The following is a 13,527-nucleotide window of genomic DNA, read 5'->3' as shown; positions in this document are numbered from 1 at the left end:
GTGGTAACTTGACTGATTGATCATATTAAGTCATTGCTTTTCAATTGAAAACACAATTTAGTCCTACAGCCACAGCGCATAGAGTTACTGTAGTGTTCAGTAATGCTTTGTACTGCAGGGCTTGGGCTTCTAGTGGCGTTTTACCACAGAGTGGGCCTTTAAAGCTGTTGTGTGAGTGACTCATGCCTGAGTCATATTCCCCCTCTGAAGTGTTCGTCATGGAAACATGCCCGGGGTTCTGTTTAATTGATCTAAAACCTCATAAAACAAAGTACACCTGACATTCAAAACTCCAGCAGACAGGCAGGCAGGCAGGCGGCACAACAATAATGCTCCACAGCTGTTTTAAACACAACATGGTAAAACAGAGGAGTGTTGCTGCTGTAACTAACTCCCATCCCCTCAGCAGATCACTGTCTGTCTTCTCCGTAGTCTGTAGCAGTGGATCTATCTGACCGGCCTCTGTGTGTCTTTCTCCCCTGTGTGTGGGACAGGCGTTTTCCACCATAGTGATGTTTTCACACCAGAAAAATAGCCCTCTTTGTGTGACTGCATAGGGTGGTTGAGTGGGTGCAAACCAAACAGTCCCATTCAATGTGCCGGCCAAGTTAATGCACCATTAATAATGGTTGGGGGTGAATTATGGGAGGGGATAAGAGGGGAGCGAGGGGTCGAGGGGTCGAGGTGGGACAGGAGACAAAGAGTAGCCAGAACTAGGTCACCTAAACATGGCGGAGCGAAGCGGCTCCCAACACCACACCATGGTGTGACCACACTCAACACTCACTGACCTATTCCGGAAAAGTGACTATTGTGAGAACGGAGGATATTTATCTTTCACAATGGAAACAGCACTCACTCACATTGGCAGTTGTTCATAGTTATGACAAAACCCATCTGTAATGTTTTTATCTGGCCTGGGCCCCTGTTTTTAAACATAAGACTCAGATTACTTTATATAAGCCCGCTAGAATCAATCACACATGGAAATGACCGCAAGCTGCTATTTTAATTCCACAAGCGTACATACAGTGTTATCCACTAATTCCATCCCTTACGGATACCTGCTATTACATTTCTCACATGTCAACAAAAGGCTTCACCACTCGGGTGGACGTTGTCTGTAGCGTAGCCCTGAGAGAGCCTCGAGGCAGGCTGAAGAGGCAGCATGGGCGTCCTGAGCCAGTCAGCTCAGTGGACCAGTGGGGGGATTGACCAACCCTGAGCAGGGTTTATTCTATCACCCAGACAGGTCCATTGTTCACACGCAGCGGGGGAGAACAAAAGGTGAGCGCTCTGGAGAGTTCAGGAGGCTGCATGCGTTCACCTGATTCACTGACTGGGCCCAATCCCCCCATGGGGGAAGCAGTGTTGGAATGTCCCGGTGCTTAGGCTCTCACATCTATTAGTCTTTGGGTGATAACATTTGTTTTTACATCTGGTGGAGCACCGCAGCAGGCCCTCTCACTTTCTCATAGTCACACACACACCCCTCCACACATACACACACACACAGAACACACACACGCACACATGCAGAAACACTGGGCTCTAATGGGACCGTACTGTACATTGCCTGAACTGGACTGGCCTGGAGGATTAAACACATTTGATGGTGGAAATCTTTTTATTTATTTTTATAAACGTTCCAACTCTTCATGCTATTTCACACAGAGATCCACTCAGGGACATTCCCACAATTATACGAAGTGGAATCCTTTCTGTGTCTGTCTTTAAGTCAGCGTATACTTACATCAGGTGTTGACAGTCCTATTGCTTTTCTGTTATCCAGGCAAAAATAAATCCCTCTTGTTTCAGGTCCAAACTGATCCCAGATCTGGATGGCTTAATGGGCTCACTGGGATTAATGGATATCCTGGGAGGAGAGACCTCAGCAGTGAAATTAAAAGCTTTTCTGTCTTACTAGCAGAATGATGGGGGAAATTAGCCTCACTCAGACAGGAAATTCCTCCAGTACAATCTGCCTGGGGTCCTAACTACAAAACCCCATGCCAACTGCTGTTACACACAGGGCCTCATGCTGCACGGCACTCTGGGAGATGACAGGGGAACAAGCAGCTTTAGATTTTCAGATTGGCTTTCTCTCAGTAGCCTCTCAATTTAAAAGCTTTGAAAATACAAATGTGATTATAAGGAATTACACCAAAAGCTCCACCATGTCCTTCCTGTTATTGGTCAATTTTAATAGTTAACTTCAGTGTAATATTTACGGTACCCCACCATGAGCTGCGGGACAGGGAGAGGAGGGGGAAGTTATCAGAATTTGTCAGCTGGGTCCTGAGCCACCTACCAATAACCTCCGTGCATCACTGTGCAGAAGGTGAGCATGCTGCGTTGTGCTGGTGGCTACCTGGCTGGCATTAACAAACATCCTGATGGGCCTCTGTCCTCCACCACGGCCCGCGACAAGCGCCGTGTTGTTAGCATGCTGTTTGTGTAATTTAGGTACTTAACGACTGCGAGGGTCTCCCAGAGACTGATTACACGGTGGATGTAATCACCCAGCAGCATCACACCGTCGCTACAGCTCTGATTTATCACCGCACCGCCTAATAGCGCTGCTTAACACACAGGTTTGTCCTGATTAAGTAATTACCTTAAACCAGAATTGTATTATCTTTACGACTGAGCCCGGTGATCTAAAGGAGGCTGTCGAGAAAAGCCAAGGAAGATTGTGTACCAGGTGAATGAGGGACATAATTAAAATACAATTCATTAAATTTGGCGCTGCTGCAGCTGTCAGAGTGCTGCTCTGCTAACATTCATATTACCCCATTGGAACACTTTCCAGGGGGCGGATGGGATTACACCTCAGTGAAGGGTGTAGGTACCAGCTGAATGGGGAATTACTCCAAAGGCCCATTAGATCTGCAAATTTAAACAAGGTCCTAGTTCATCTCAAACAAAAAGGGGAAAAACATTTTGTTGAGCTCTGAAAATAACAACTGAAAACGAGTGACTTTTTTACGGCGTGTATATAAGAGTGTATATTAGCTGTGACCATATCAGCTGATTAATGGTGTGAAGTGGCGTCTTGATGAGGTTGGATCTCAGTCTGACAATCTGGGTATTCTCTTTCAATGGTGTGGGATGTTACTGAAAGGAGGGGGAACTAAATAACGAAGCTGGGACTGTTTATGAATGATGCACCATTCTTCTCCTCTTCTTCTCCTCATTGTATACAGCCCTGTCGGTGATGGATGATTGTGAGCCAGAAATAGCCAGCGCTTCCTGCCTCCTAACGCTTCTCAACGCTCCTCTCCTGCTTCCTAGTCTGATCCCTCTAACAACGCTAAAATAGAAAGAGTCTTCCAACGGCCCTGTCCTTTCAGCACTTTATAAACAGTCTCTTCTGACTCGAGGGGACGCTGCCCAGTATCCATGACCTGTCAAGTGAAATGTGCAACTCTATAACTTCTGTATTTGCAAACAAGAAAACGGTCCTCATGACACATATCCCGTGACCTTACTAGTGCTGCGTAGTGGTTTGACTTCTCACAGTTTGTTTGTCCGAGGTACTTTACTGCTGTTTGTGATGTAAAGCAGGTCCCCTCTCGCTGGCTTTCATACAGGGATGTTTAGAAAGAGCTCCAAGTCTTCCCAGAATGGGAAGCTCCACTACAACTAAGCCCTTCAAACAGGCCAACAGTTGTGGCCACTACAGAAACCACTCTGTGGTGGTGGGTGGACAGAACAGCTCCTATTTCAGCCCAGATTACCAGAGGTCTCCTCTGTGAATGCTAGTATAAGAGGATTGGCCCGGCTCCTCTCCGCCCACATTGCCCTCTGACCTCTGTGTCCTTAGCTTATACAAACTCTGCCCTCTCTATACAAAGAACTTGTTCAGCTCCTCGGGAGTGACCTGCCTGCCCAGCACTCTCTCCATTAAAGAGGTGTGGTCAGGAGAGAGATAGTGGGGGGACTTTAGCTTCTAACCTCCTCACTGGATTCCATTTGATCCCCCTCAGGCCAGAGTCATCCAGGGTTGCTTTAGAAACCTCTGCTGTGAAGCACAGCAATGCTGTTACAGTTGACGCGGCATAGCGTTCACTTCAACAGGTTCTGGATGGAGAATCTCAGCCAGGGAGTTTCTTGTAAAACATAAATTAGGACCAGCTGCTGTGGGATGCCGCCTGCGGAGGGATGCCTCCTGTTGGTTTGGATCCAAGACTGACCGGTGCCTTAGCGGGGGGGAGTTCCTGGGTTGGAGACCGGCCTTCTCCTTGACTGTCTGCTTGGGGGCCCTCAAATTTGTCTTGAAATGCCTAACATCAATGTTTTATAAAAAATGACCTGACCCTCATAAAACCTCAATTTCTTTTCTTGCTTTTTTCCATTTTCCATGCGTAGCCAGCTGTGCTCTCTTGTGTTTCCGAACATAAATAATACAATTCCTCTGTCCCTGGGTCTGGTTTTGGTTAAGAGACTGTAAAGCTGTTTTTAAAGCATTCCCGTTTCATGCTAACCCTAATACAGTAACATGACATTGAAAAGTACCTTAAAAAGTAGGTCTCTTCCAACAGCCTTGCTGAGAAAGGGGCTTCAATTTACTAAGCATTTACTAAGACATATTTTGTAAATGTACTAATAAATCCTAAGTAAATTAAACTACAATTGATTTAATGTGTGTTTCATTGGGCTCTGACTCTGAGCCTGTAATCCTGTATAACCCTGAATAATGATTTCTCTCACAGCTAAATAATACTGTGGCATTTCGGGAATTTGATTCTGTCATGTTTACAAGCATGCTTTAGACTAGAGTGTGACTGAGTGAGTAGCTGGGTACACATACTACCCAGTCAATGCTGTCTAAGGTGTCTACTGTCTACCGCCTGCTCAGACGTCAGAGGAGGGCTGTGCTGTTACTGTTTAGATGGGTAGTGTTGTTGCAGGGGGCTAGATGAAGAAGCCTCTTCCCAATGCTGTCAGGCCCAGTTTGCGTCGGGACTCCAGTCCTCCTTGATGCAGTCCATCATCCCCCTTAGTTCAAAGACTGACTAGCTGCAGGTCTTTGTCAAAAGCCCAGTTGGAGATCTTTTATGTTCAAGATGTAGGATTTCTTAGGATGACTTTGATTATTTATTTATTCCACTCCTCTTGTGTGATAGTGCCAATATTTTAGGCGAAACTGCTCAGCTTGCACTGAAATTCATGTTGCTTTATTGTAGCCCCGTTTTGCCTTTGCCTTTGCCTTATTTTTAAGTCTGAACAATTTTTCTCTCCGTCTCGCCCCTCTTCTTCTCTGTTCTGCAGCCCCGCACCACGTATTCCCGACGTTCCACACGCCCATCCCGATTGACATGCGTCACCACGAGGGAAGATACCTCTATGAACCACACACCCTACATGCCATGCATGGGTAAGTCTTCTTTAGGCTGGTTTCTACTGTATACACAAGCTGTTTACACTAAAACATAGAAATGAGCTATTAGATAGCCTTGTCTTAGCCAACACTGCATAGTATTTAAAGGGCAACCTTCCCTTTAAAGGATGAGAGCAAAAGTGTTGGCCAGATTTAATATCACAGGTGAAATATTGTTATCTTTACAAATTACTATCCAATGTTATTTAATACAGAATGTTAACATTTTTCCTTACATCTCTCATTTCCTATAACAGTTGATGATTATGGGGGACAGCGTTGCTTTTTTGCCAGGTATCAACCTACGAGCCTGTGGCCAGCCAATACACATCCCTCTTTCCATTAGTTAGCTGTACAGTGCTGGATCCATCACAAATGACATGACGCACACACACACACACAACCTTTCCCTCTCTACCTACAACAGTCCCCTATGTTCCTTACTGTGTTATATTGGACCTAATCTGTTTGGTCCCAAGAAAACATCATCGTTACGCTCTCACACAGTACAGAGGTCTCCAATACAGCATAGTAATTGGTTCTATGAGGGTTACATTCGTTCAACTTTCAGGTTACTGTGCAGTCCGTTGGATGATTAGCTTGGTTAGTAGTGGCCATGATTGGTTTGGTAGCAACATCCCAGTTCTTTAACAACTGAAATTGAACCAGAACGTTTTTGACTTTGCTATAGTAAAGACTTTATCTTTATCTTAAAAACGATAGTAGTAAAACACAAAAAAGTCAATAGAATTCTGGAAATAGTGTTCAGGTTCATTTCCATTTCAATTCAGTAGATTTGATGGTGATACATACTGTTTGCCTGGCTTCAGCAGGGCTATTTATCACAGCACCAGGGAAGTAGAGGGGGAAGAAAATCTGTCTCTACACACGGCCACCTTGATTAATGTGATTTGATCTTGACAGTGGACCCCTAATTCATCAAGACCTTGATCTAGCTGTCTTTCCCCGTGCCTGTGCCAAATTCACTCTAATTACAGGAACATTGCACAGCAAATTAAGTGTGGTGTCATTTGTCGAGGAGACGCGGCAGTCAGGCCCACTTTATTATACGCTGGTGGCTGCGTGTCAGAGGTCCCCTGCTTGATTGTCTAACATGACATCGCCATACAGTCCCCTTTATCATTGTTTGCATATAACATAATGAGAGGGCTGGTTATTTTGTCACAGCTGTCATAAAGTGGGGAGGAAGCAGCGGCAGTGGGAGGAAGTGGGAAGAGGAAGAGAAGCTTAAAGTCTCTTCTTCTGGGATTTTTCTACTGTATGGAGGAGAGATTTTTAATCACTGTCAAATGAGAGGACAGGAGCAGTCCTGGGCTCAAAGCAGTGGCTCAGCTAGAGACAGAGAACAGTGGGGATGGGGATACTAACCTCCTTTGCTGTGCCGGGTAGCTATGCAGGAGCTTGGACTCCCACATGGAGTGTGTGCGTTGACACAAGCTGTCCTGGCTTTCATGACACTATGACAAATCACGGCTGTTCTAGAAACCTCCCAAAACTTTCTCTGAGTAGTTTTTCACTCGAGAAAGATTGTAAGATATAACCACAGCTACAGCATAGTTAGGTACTTTCCAACGAATGACAATTCAGAGAGAATATGATATAATTTGAACACGCATTATTCCCAGAGAGAATCATTTTTTACCTTTATCAATATGATCATTAAAACAAAGTGCACAAGTTGTGGCCTGAACAGAGGCAAGACGTTCAGTTTCTTTAGATGTTGTTGCTCCCATCCCGAGTATCCCAGACTAGGGGGGAAAACAACACAGTGTCTCAGTCTGCCCATTATTATCTATGAGGAGGATTGTGTCAAGTCTACTAAACTGCCCAGGGCTATAAGATCAGATCAAGTCAATGACAGAGGCTGCCAGTGAGTGCAACACTCCCATTAATATCCTAACACTGTAGCTTCTGGCTCTGTTGCTCTGTGACTTCAGTTCTAACGACTCTATAATCGCTGTCTCATTCCCATTTCCCATCTGTTTGTTTAGAGCTGTCAGGAACAACTCTGCAGAGATGACTTGTTTGGTTGGTTGGTAAAGTCGTTGTCAGCCCAGAAGGTACATTTTTAAGAGGAGAATCATGTAGTTTCTTCCCACAGTGGATCGCTATGAGTCAGGCAAGCAAGACTATTTATAATGTCATTACGGCAGTACTGTTTCTACAGTTGTACCTGTCAGCTGTAGTTTTAAACACCACAATTAGTAGATGTTTTAACAATCGGCAAATAATGCTACAGGTTGGCCAGCTTTCCTAGTAGGTAGCAATCAGTGGAGGCTCCTCAGAGGAGGAAATGAAGGACCATCCTCCTCAGTGAATTTAATACAAATAACATTTTTAAAACATTGAAAAAGTTACTTTTTAGATACAACTATACGAAATATATTCCCATGTCAACAGATAATTGATTAAAACACTGTTTTGCAATGAAGGTCTACAGTAACCTCAACAGCACTCTGTAGGATAGCACCATGGTGTAGCAAGCTTCCGTCCTCCTCTGGGTACACTGACTTCAATACACCCCCTTCCAGAAACACAGTAATTATGACAACTTCCGGAGGAAGCCTATCAGAGCTCTTGCAGAATGAACTGACATGTTGTCCACTCAATCAAAGGATCAGAGAATGAATCTAGTACTGAAAGCATAAGCTACAGCTAGCTAGCACTGCAGTGCATAACATGTGGTGACTAGTTGACTCAAAGAGAGAGAGAGAGAGAGAGAGAGAGAGAGAGAGAGAGAGAGAGAGAGAGAGAGAGAGAGAGAGAGAATAGTTGAACAAATTAATTTATTCAAAAATGAAGGAGAAGCAAGAGAGAGAGATTTCATAATTTCTTTTTCAATTTCAGTTTTACTTACTTAGCTAGCAAATGCAGTTGGCTAGTTTAGCCTACTCAAACACCTGGCTCAAACAGAGGGATGATATGTTAGCTAGCTGGCTATGACTATCCAACACAACACTGGAACTCTTACAAGTCAAGGTAAGTTTTTGGTTTGTTGAATTTATTGCCACCTGGGCCCGCCAATGTAACTGCTAAACTGCTTACAGTGACTATACACTGTAACGTTACTGCATATTTGTAGCAGGTTTACTAACGCATTAGTTCTATTAGCTATGTTGACTAGGACATTACTTTAGCTAATATGGGGACTACGTTGTAGGTTGTGTGTAGCGGTTATGACATGGTTTGGCTTGGAAAGTTTTTTTCCCGCCTGATCACGTACAGCTGATGTGTTGTGCAGTGAAGTCCACAAATGATGGGAAAATGTGAGAGGAGGAGAGTGCATAGAGGTGAGAAGGAATACACCTTGGATGCTATGAAAGTGAACTGTGTTTACGCGTAATCAGGGGTGTACTCATTACACCGATTCTGTTGGAAAACGTTTTTTAAACGGAAGCAAAAAAACAACCTGAATTTGTCCAATGGAAACTCTTGTTTGCAACTGTTGGACTAATGATTACCCCGTAGATAAACTCTCTTGACCTGTGTGCACCTACGTTGTAAAAAATAATAATAATAATTGTCCTCCCTCATCATAAACGGCACTGACCGCCACTGGTAGCAATACTGTGCTGACCCGAGTCAACAAAGCATGGTTGTGTCCACAGAAATAGTGATACGTTAACATTCCATTGTTTCAAACCCCATAATCCAATGAACTGTTTGTTGTAAGTCATTTTCCACCTCTTTCTGCATATGTGGAACTGCTGAAAGTATCACATGCTAAGTTTAAGCCCAAACCATTCATATCATGTTGCAGTCCAGGCCCATATAAATCTACAGCAGTAGTTCATTCCAGCCCTGCAGTGGACGATGTGATTTATCTAAATCACATCTCCAGCACTGAGGTAGCTACAGAGGAGACACCGTCACATTGTAATACATCTCTAGTGTCGCTCACCGCAGAGGCCCAGCGCAGGGAGATGACACACACAAACACACACACCAGCCATACATGCACCACACACACACACACACACACAAAGCATACACACACACATAATTATCCACACCTCATTATACAAATGATATCTCATATTGAGCACACTTTAAATCCAGACAACCTATATAAAACCACCGTCAACTGAACAGCAGGGGGATAACATACACTGTTCAATTACCCAAAGTGTTCCAGACAGAACACTAAGTGGACTAATTAGAACAAGTATACAACTGTATAGGCTAGGAACTCGTTGGTCTAGTCCTACATTGTGCGAGCTAACAGCCAGGGTAGGACTGGAGGAGCCTCCTGCTCAGCAGGGCGACTGAGAACCCCACAACCTCCCTGATCTCACACCCACCGGGCGCCAGGCCCAGATACGCTCCACAGCCTGGCATTGTATGTTTGAAGCCCAGGCCTCCGCATAGTAATGATGAAACAATTCCACAGGAGGGCCTTTAACATTTGAATATTGTATTACTTATTTAGGGTGCTGCTCTCTCTACATCCTATCATTTTAAGTAAAGGCCTACGCATCTTTATGAACGAGGGTTTTGTTTAAGTTTAGCATTTCTCGTTTTTTGCATGACTGCTGGCTAAAGAGATCAATATTTATGTGTTTCATATTTAAAAGACATTAGTTAAATCTATTCAAGTCTATGATCTTGTGAAGGGACTGATGCCTGATGTTTGTGCTTGCTATTGTTATGATATACGAACATCTCAGGTCCTATGCAAATAGCTTACTGTAACCCCGGCAACCCCGGGGTATTCTATGACAAGGTCTTGTCAGTTCATGCAGATAACGTGTTAATAGTTAATGGTGGTGCGAGGGTTAATGACGTCGAGGCATTTTAACTATCAATCAGATCGTTATCTCCTTCAAATCCAACAATAGGTCTTGCTTCACTCGTGACGCAATCACACTGTATTGCTGCAATAGAATACGACCGTTGGTTTCTCTCTCGAGTCGCAATTTTACATAGACTACATGACCGAAAGTATGCGGACACCTGCTCGTCGAACATCTCATTCCAAAATCATGGGCATTAATATGGAGTTGGTCCCCCCCTTGCTGCTATAACAGACTCCACTCTTCTGGGAAGGCTTTCCACTCGATGTTGGAACATTGCTGCTGGGACTTGCTTCCATTCAGTCACGAGCATCAGTGCACTGATTTGGGGTGTTTAGGTCTGGCTTGCAGTCGGCCTTCCAATTCATCCCAAAGGTTTTCGATGGAGTTGAGGTCAAGATTCTGTGCAGGCCAGTCAAGTTCTTCCACACCGATCTCGACAAACCATTTCTGTATGGACCTCGATTTGTTTTTGGGGTCATTGTTATGCTGAAACAGGAAAGGTCCTTCCCCAAACTGCTGCCACAAAGTTGGAAGCACAGAATCATCTAGAATGTCATTGTATGCTGTAGCGTTAGGCTTTCCCTTCACTGGAACTAAGGGGCTTAGCCCGAACCATGGAAAAACCGACAACCATTATTTATCCTCCACCAAACTTTACAGTTGGGACTATGCATTGGTGCAGATTCTCCTGGCATCCACCAAATCCAGATTTGTCTGTCAGACTGCCAAATAGTGAAGTGTGATTCATCACTCCAGAGAACGCGTCTCCACTGCTCCAAAGTCCAATGGCAGCGACCTTTACATCACTACAGCCAACGCTTGGCATTGCGCTTGGTGAGCATAAGGTTTGTGTGCGGCTGCTCGGCCGTGGAAATCCATTTCATGAAGCTCCCGACGAACAGTTCTTGTGTTGACGTTGCTTCCAGAGGCAATTTGAGACTCGGTCGTGAGTGTTACAACCGAGGACAGATGACTGTTACGCCCTACACTCTTCAGCACTCGGCAGTCCTGTTCTGTGAGCTTGTGTGGCCTACCACTTCGCGGCTGAGCCGTTGTTGCCCCACTTCACAATAACAGCCCTTACAGTTGACCGGGGCAGCTCTAGCAGGGCAGAAATTTGACCAACTGACTTGTTGGAAAGGTGGCATCCTATGACGGTGCCACGTTGAAAGTCACTGAGCTCTTCAGTAAGGCCATTCTATTGCCAATGTTTGTCTATGGCGATTACATGGCTGTGTGCTTGATTGTATACACCTGTCAGCAACGGGTATGGCTGTAATAGCCGAATCTGCGAGGACAGATGCTGGGAGACGAGAAGCAAGTACAGGGAGGGAATATTTATTAAATAACGGACATGAAACAAAGCACGGACAGCGTCTGGACAAGGGAAACAAAACAACATTAATGCAGACACGGGGAAGAAACTGAGGAAGTGACAGATATAAGGGAGGCAATCAAAGACGTGATGGAGGCCAGGTGAGTCCAATGAAGTGCTGATGCGCGTAACGATGGTGACAGGTGTGCGTAATGATGGGCAGCCTGGCACCCTCGAGCACCAGAGCGGGGGAGCGGGAGCAGGCGTGACAGAATCCACTAATTTGAAGGGGTGTCCACATACTTTGGTGTATCTGTTTGGCTCTCTGGACCTGGTAGACTTCTTCCCATGGTACAGGTAGACTCAGGGAGATAAAAAGTCTGTGGCTAAAGGTCCAGAGCGACTGACTGAGCTATAGGCAGATAAGTGCATTTTGCAGCCAGGTTCCAGTCCATAATATCAGGTTGAAGTTTTAAGTTGCCCAGTAATCTAAAGGCTTTCTGTGTATGGAATATCTGTTTCTTCTCAGGCCTCAGACAGAGAGCCCTTTATGGTCATCCGTTAGCTAAGGCCCATGGCAGAAAGTTGGCCCTTGGCAGAAAGTTGGCTTTGGGACAAAACTTGGTCGTCTGGGGGGCATTTACTGGGAACGGAGTGGACTCACTTTGGGTCAAGCACAGACCAACCGGCCCCTGGAGACAGACAGTACTGGGGATAACTGAGAGATTGAGGTCAATATGGGTCTGTATTCAAAAAGCGTCTCAGAGAAGGAGTACAAATAGACAAAGATTCCAGCTTCAGACACTAAACTGTACACTCATTTCTCATTGGGTAACTAGAGAAACTCTAAGCATAAAGTTTTGTGAAATTAAGTTGTTTTCAACCTGCTTTAAGTCTTCAGTCTGGGTATATCTATATTTGAATGGAGATAGTATGTACTAGTTTCTGGTGTGCTGAAGGAAAATTAGTCTGGTATCTCCTGCATAGTGTGTAGTCTAGCTTTCCAGACTCATGGCTCCAACCCCAGAGGTTCAGACATACAGTGGCTGTGGGAAGAGACTACCTGGTGTGTGCTACTGTATCCTCTGATCTTCAGCCTGTCAGAGGGTCTGTCTGTACAGCTAGCAGCAACCAGGCAGGAGACACACCTCTCGTTGACATGCCATGAGTTCCTCACTTTCTCCTCTCCAGGTCAGGTTAGAACTTGTATCAGACACCGTGTGACTATCTTCAGTATCATCCCTGTTTGGGGTTAAAGGAACAATGACAGATGAAATGCTGAAACCAGCTACAGTGCCAGGGCCAGACTAACGCCATTTTATGTTGAGGGTTGAACCTTTTGCCTGCCTGCCTACCTGCCTGCCCGCCCGCCTGCCTGCCTGCCTGCCTGATGTTACAGTGTATTTGTCTGTGGATGAGGTAACTTAGGGTAAATTAGTGTGACAACAGGTAATGCTGTAGGGATGTAATATCATTACATTGCATGGTTGCGTTCCATACACTCTCACACACACACACACACACTCACACAGTCTGCTCCATGACCCCATCTCACAGGAAACCTCTGTTGCAACATATTTCTAGATCAAAGCCCTGATAGGACAAGGAATGATCTGCGTCCCAAATGGCACCCTAATCACTATATAGTGCACTACTTTTGACCAGGGCCCTATAGTGCACTAGGGGATAGGGTGCCATCTGGGATGCAGACCATGATATTAGACGTGATCTAATTCTCATTCCAGTCTATATACACAGAGCAAGGAGACAGAGCGTATCAGATTCACCTTAGATTCATTATTCAGGCTTAGACCTGGCTGGCTGATACACTTATACAAACGTCTCAGGTGTGTGTGTGTGTGTGTGTGTGTGTGTGTGTGTGTGTGTGTGTGTGTGTGTGTGTGTGTGTGTGTGTGTGTGTGTGTGTGTGTGTGTGTGTGTGTGTGTGTGTGTGTGTGTGTGTGTGTGTGTGTGTGTGTGTGTGAATGAGTGCTCTGACTGCATCGCGCAGC

At 45.1% G+C, this 13,527-nt stretch overlaps 1 protein-coding gene across 1 annotated transcript in view; it reads left to right on the top strand.

Moving 5' to 3' along the window:
- Positions 1-13,527, top strand: part of LOC129840493 (zinc finger protein GLI2-like) — a 72,785-nt gene that overhangs the window by 28,058 nt on the left and 31,200 nt on the right. Inside the window, exon 3 of the mRNA XM_055908410.1 lies at positions 5,275-5,380. Coding sequence (XP_055764385.1) covers positions 5,275-5,380 — 106 coding nt within the window. The remainder of the gene's footprint in view (positions 1-5,274; positions 5,381-13,527) is intronic.

Source organism: Salvelinus fontinalis, chromosome 41 (genome assembly GCF_029448725.1).
Source record: "Salvelinus fontinalis isolate EN_2023a chromosome 41, ASM2944872v1, whole genome shotgun sequence".
In the NCBI taxonomy this organism is placed as follows: Eukaryota; Metazoa; Chordata; class Actinopteri; order Salmoniformes; family Salmonidae; genus Salvelinus; species Salvelinus fontinalis.
This window is presented reverse-complemented; position numbering and strand designations above follow the sequence as displayed.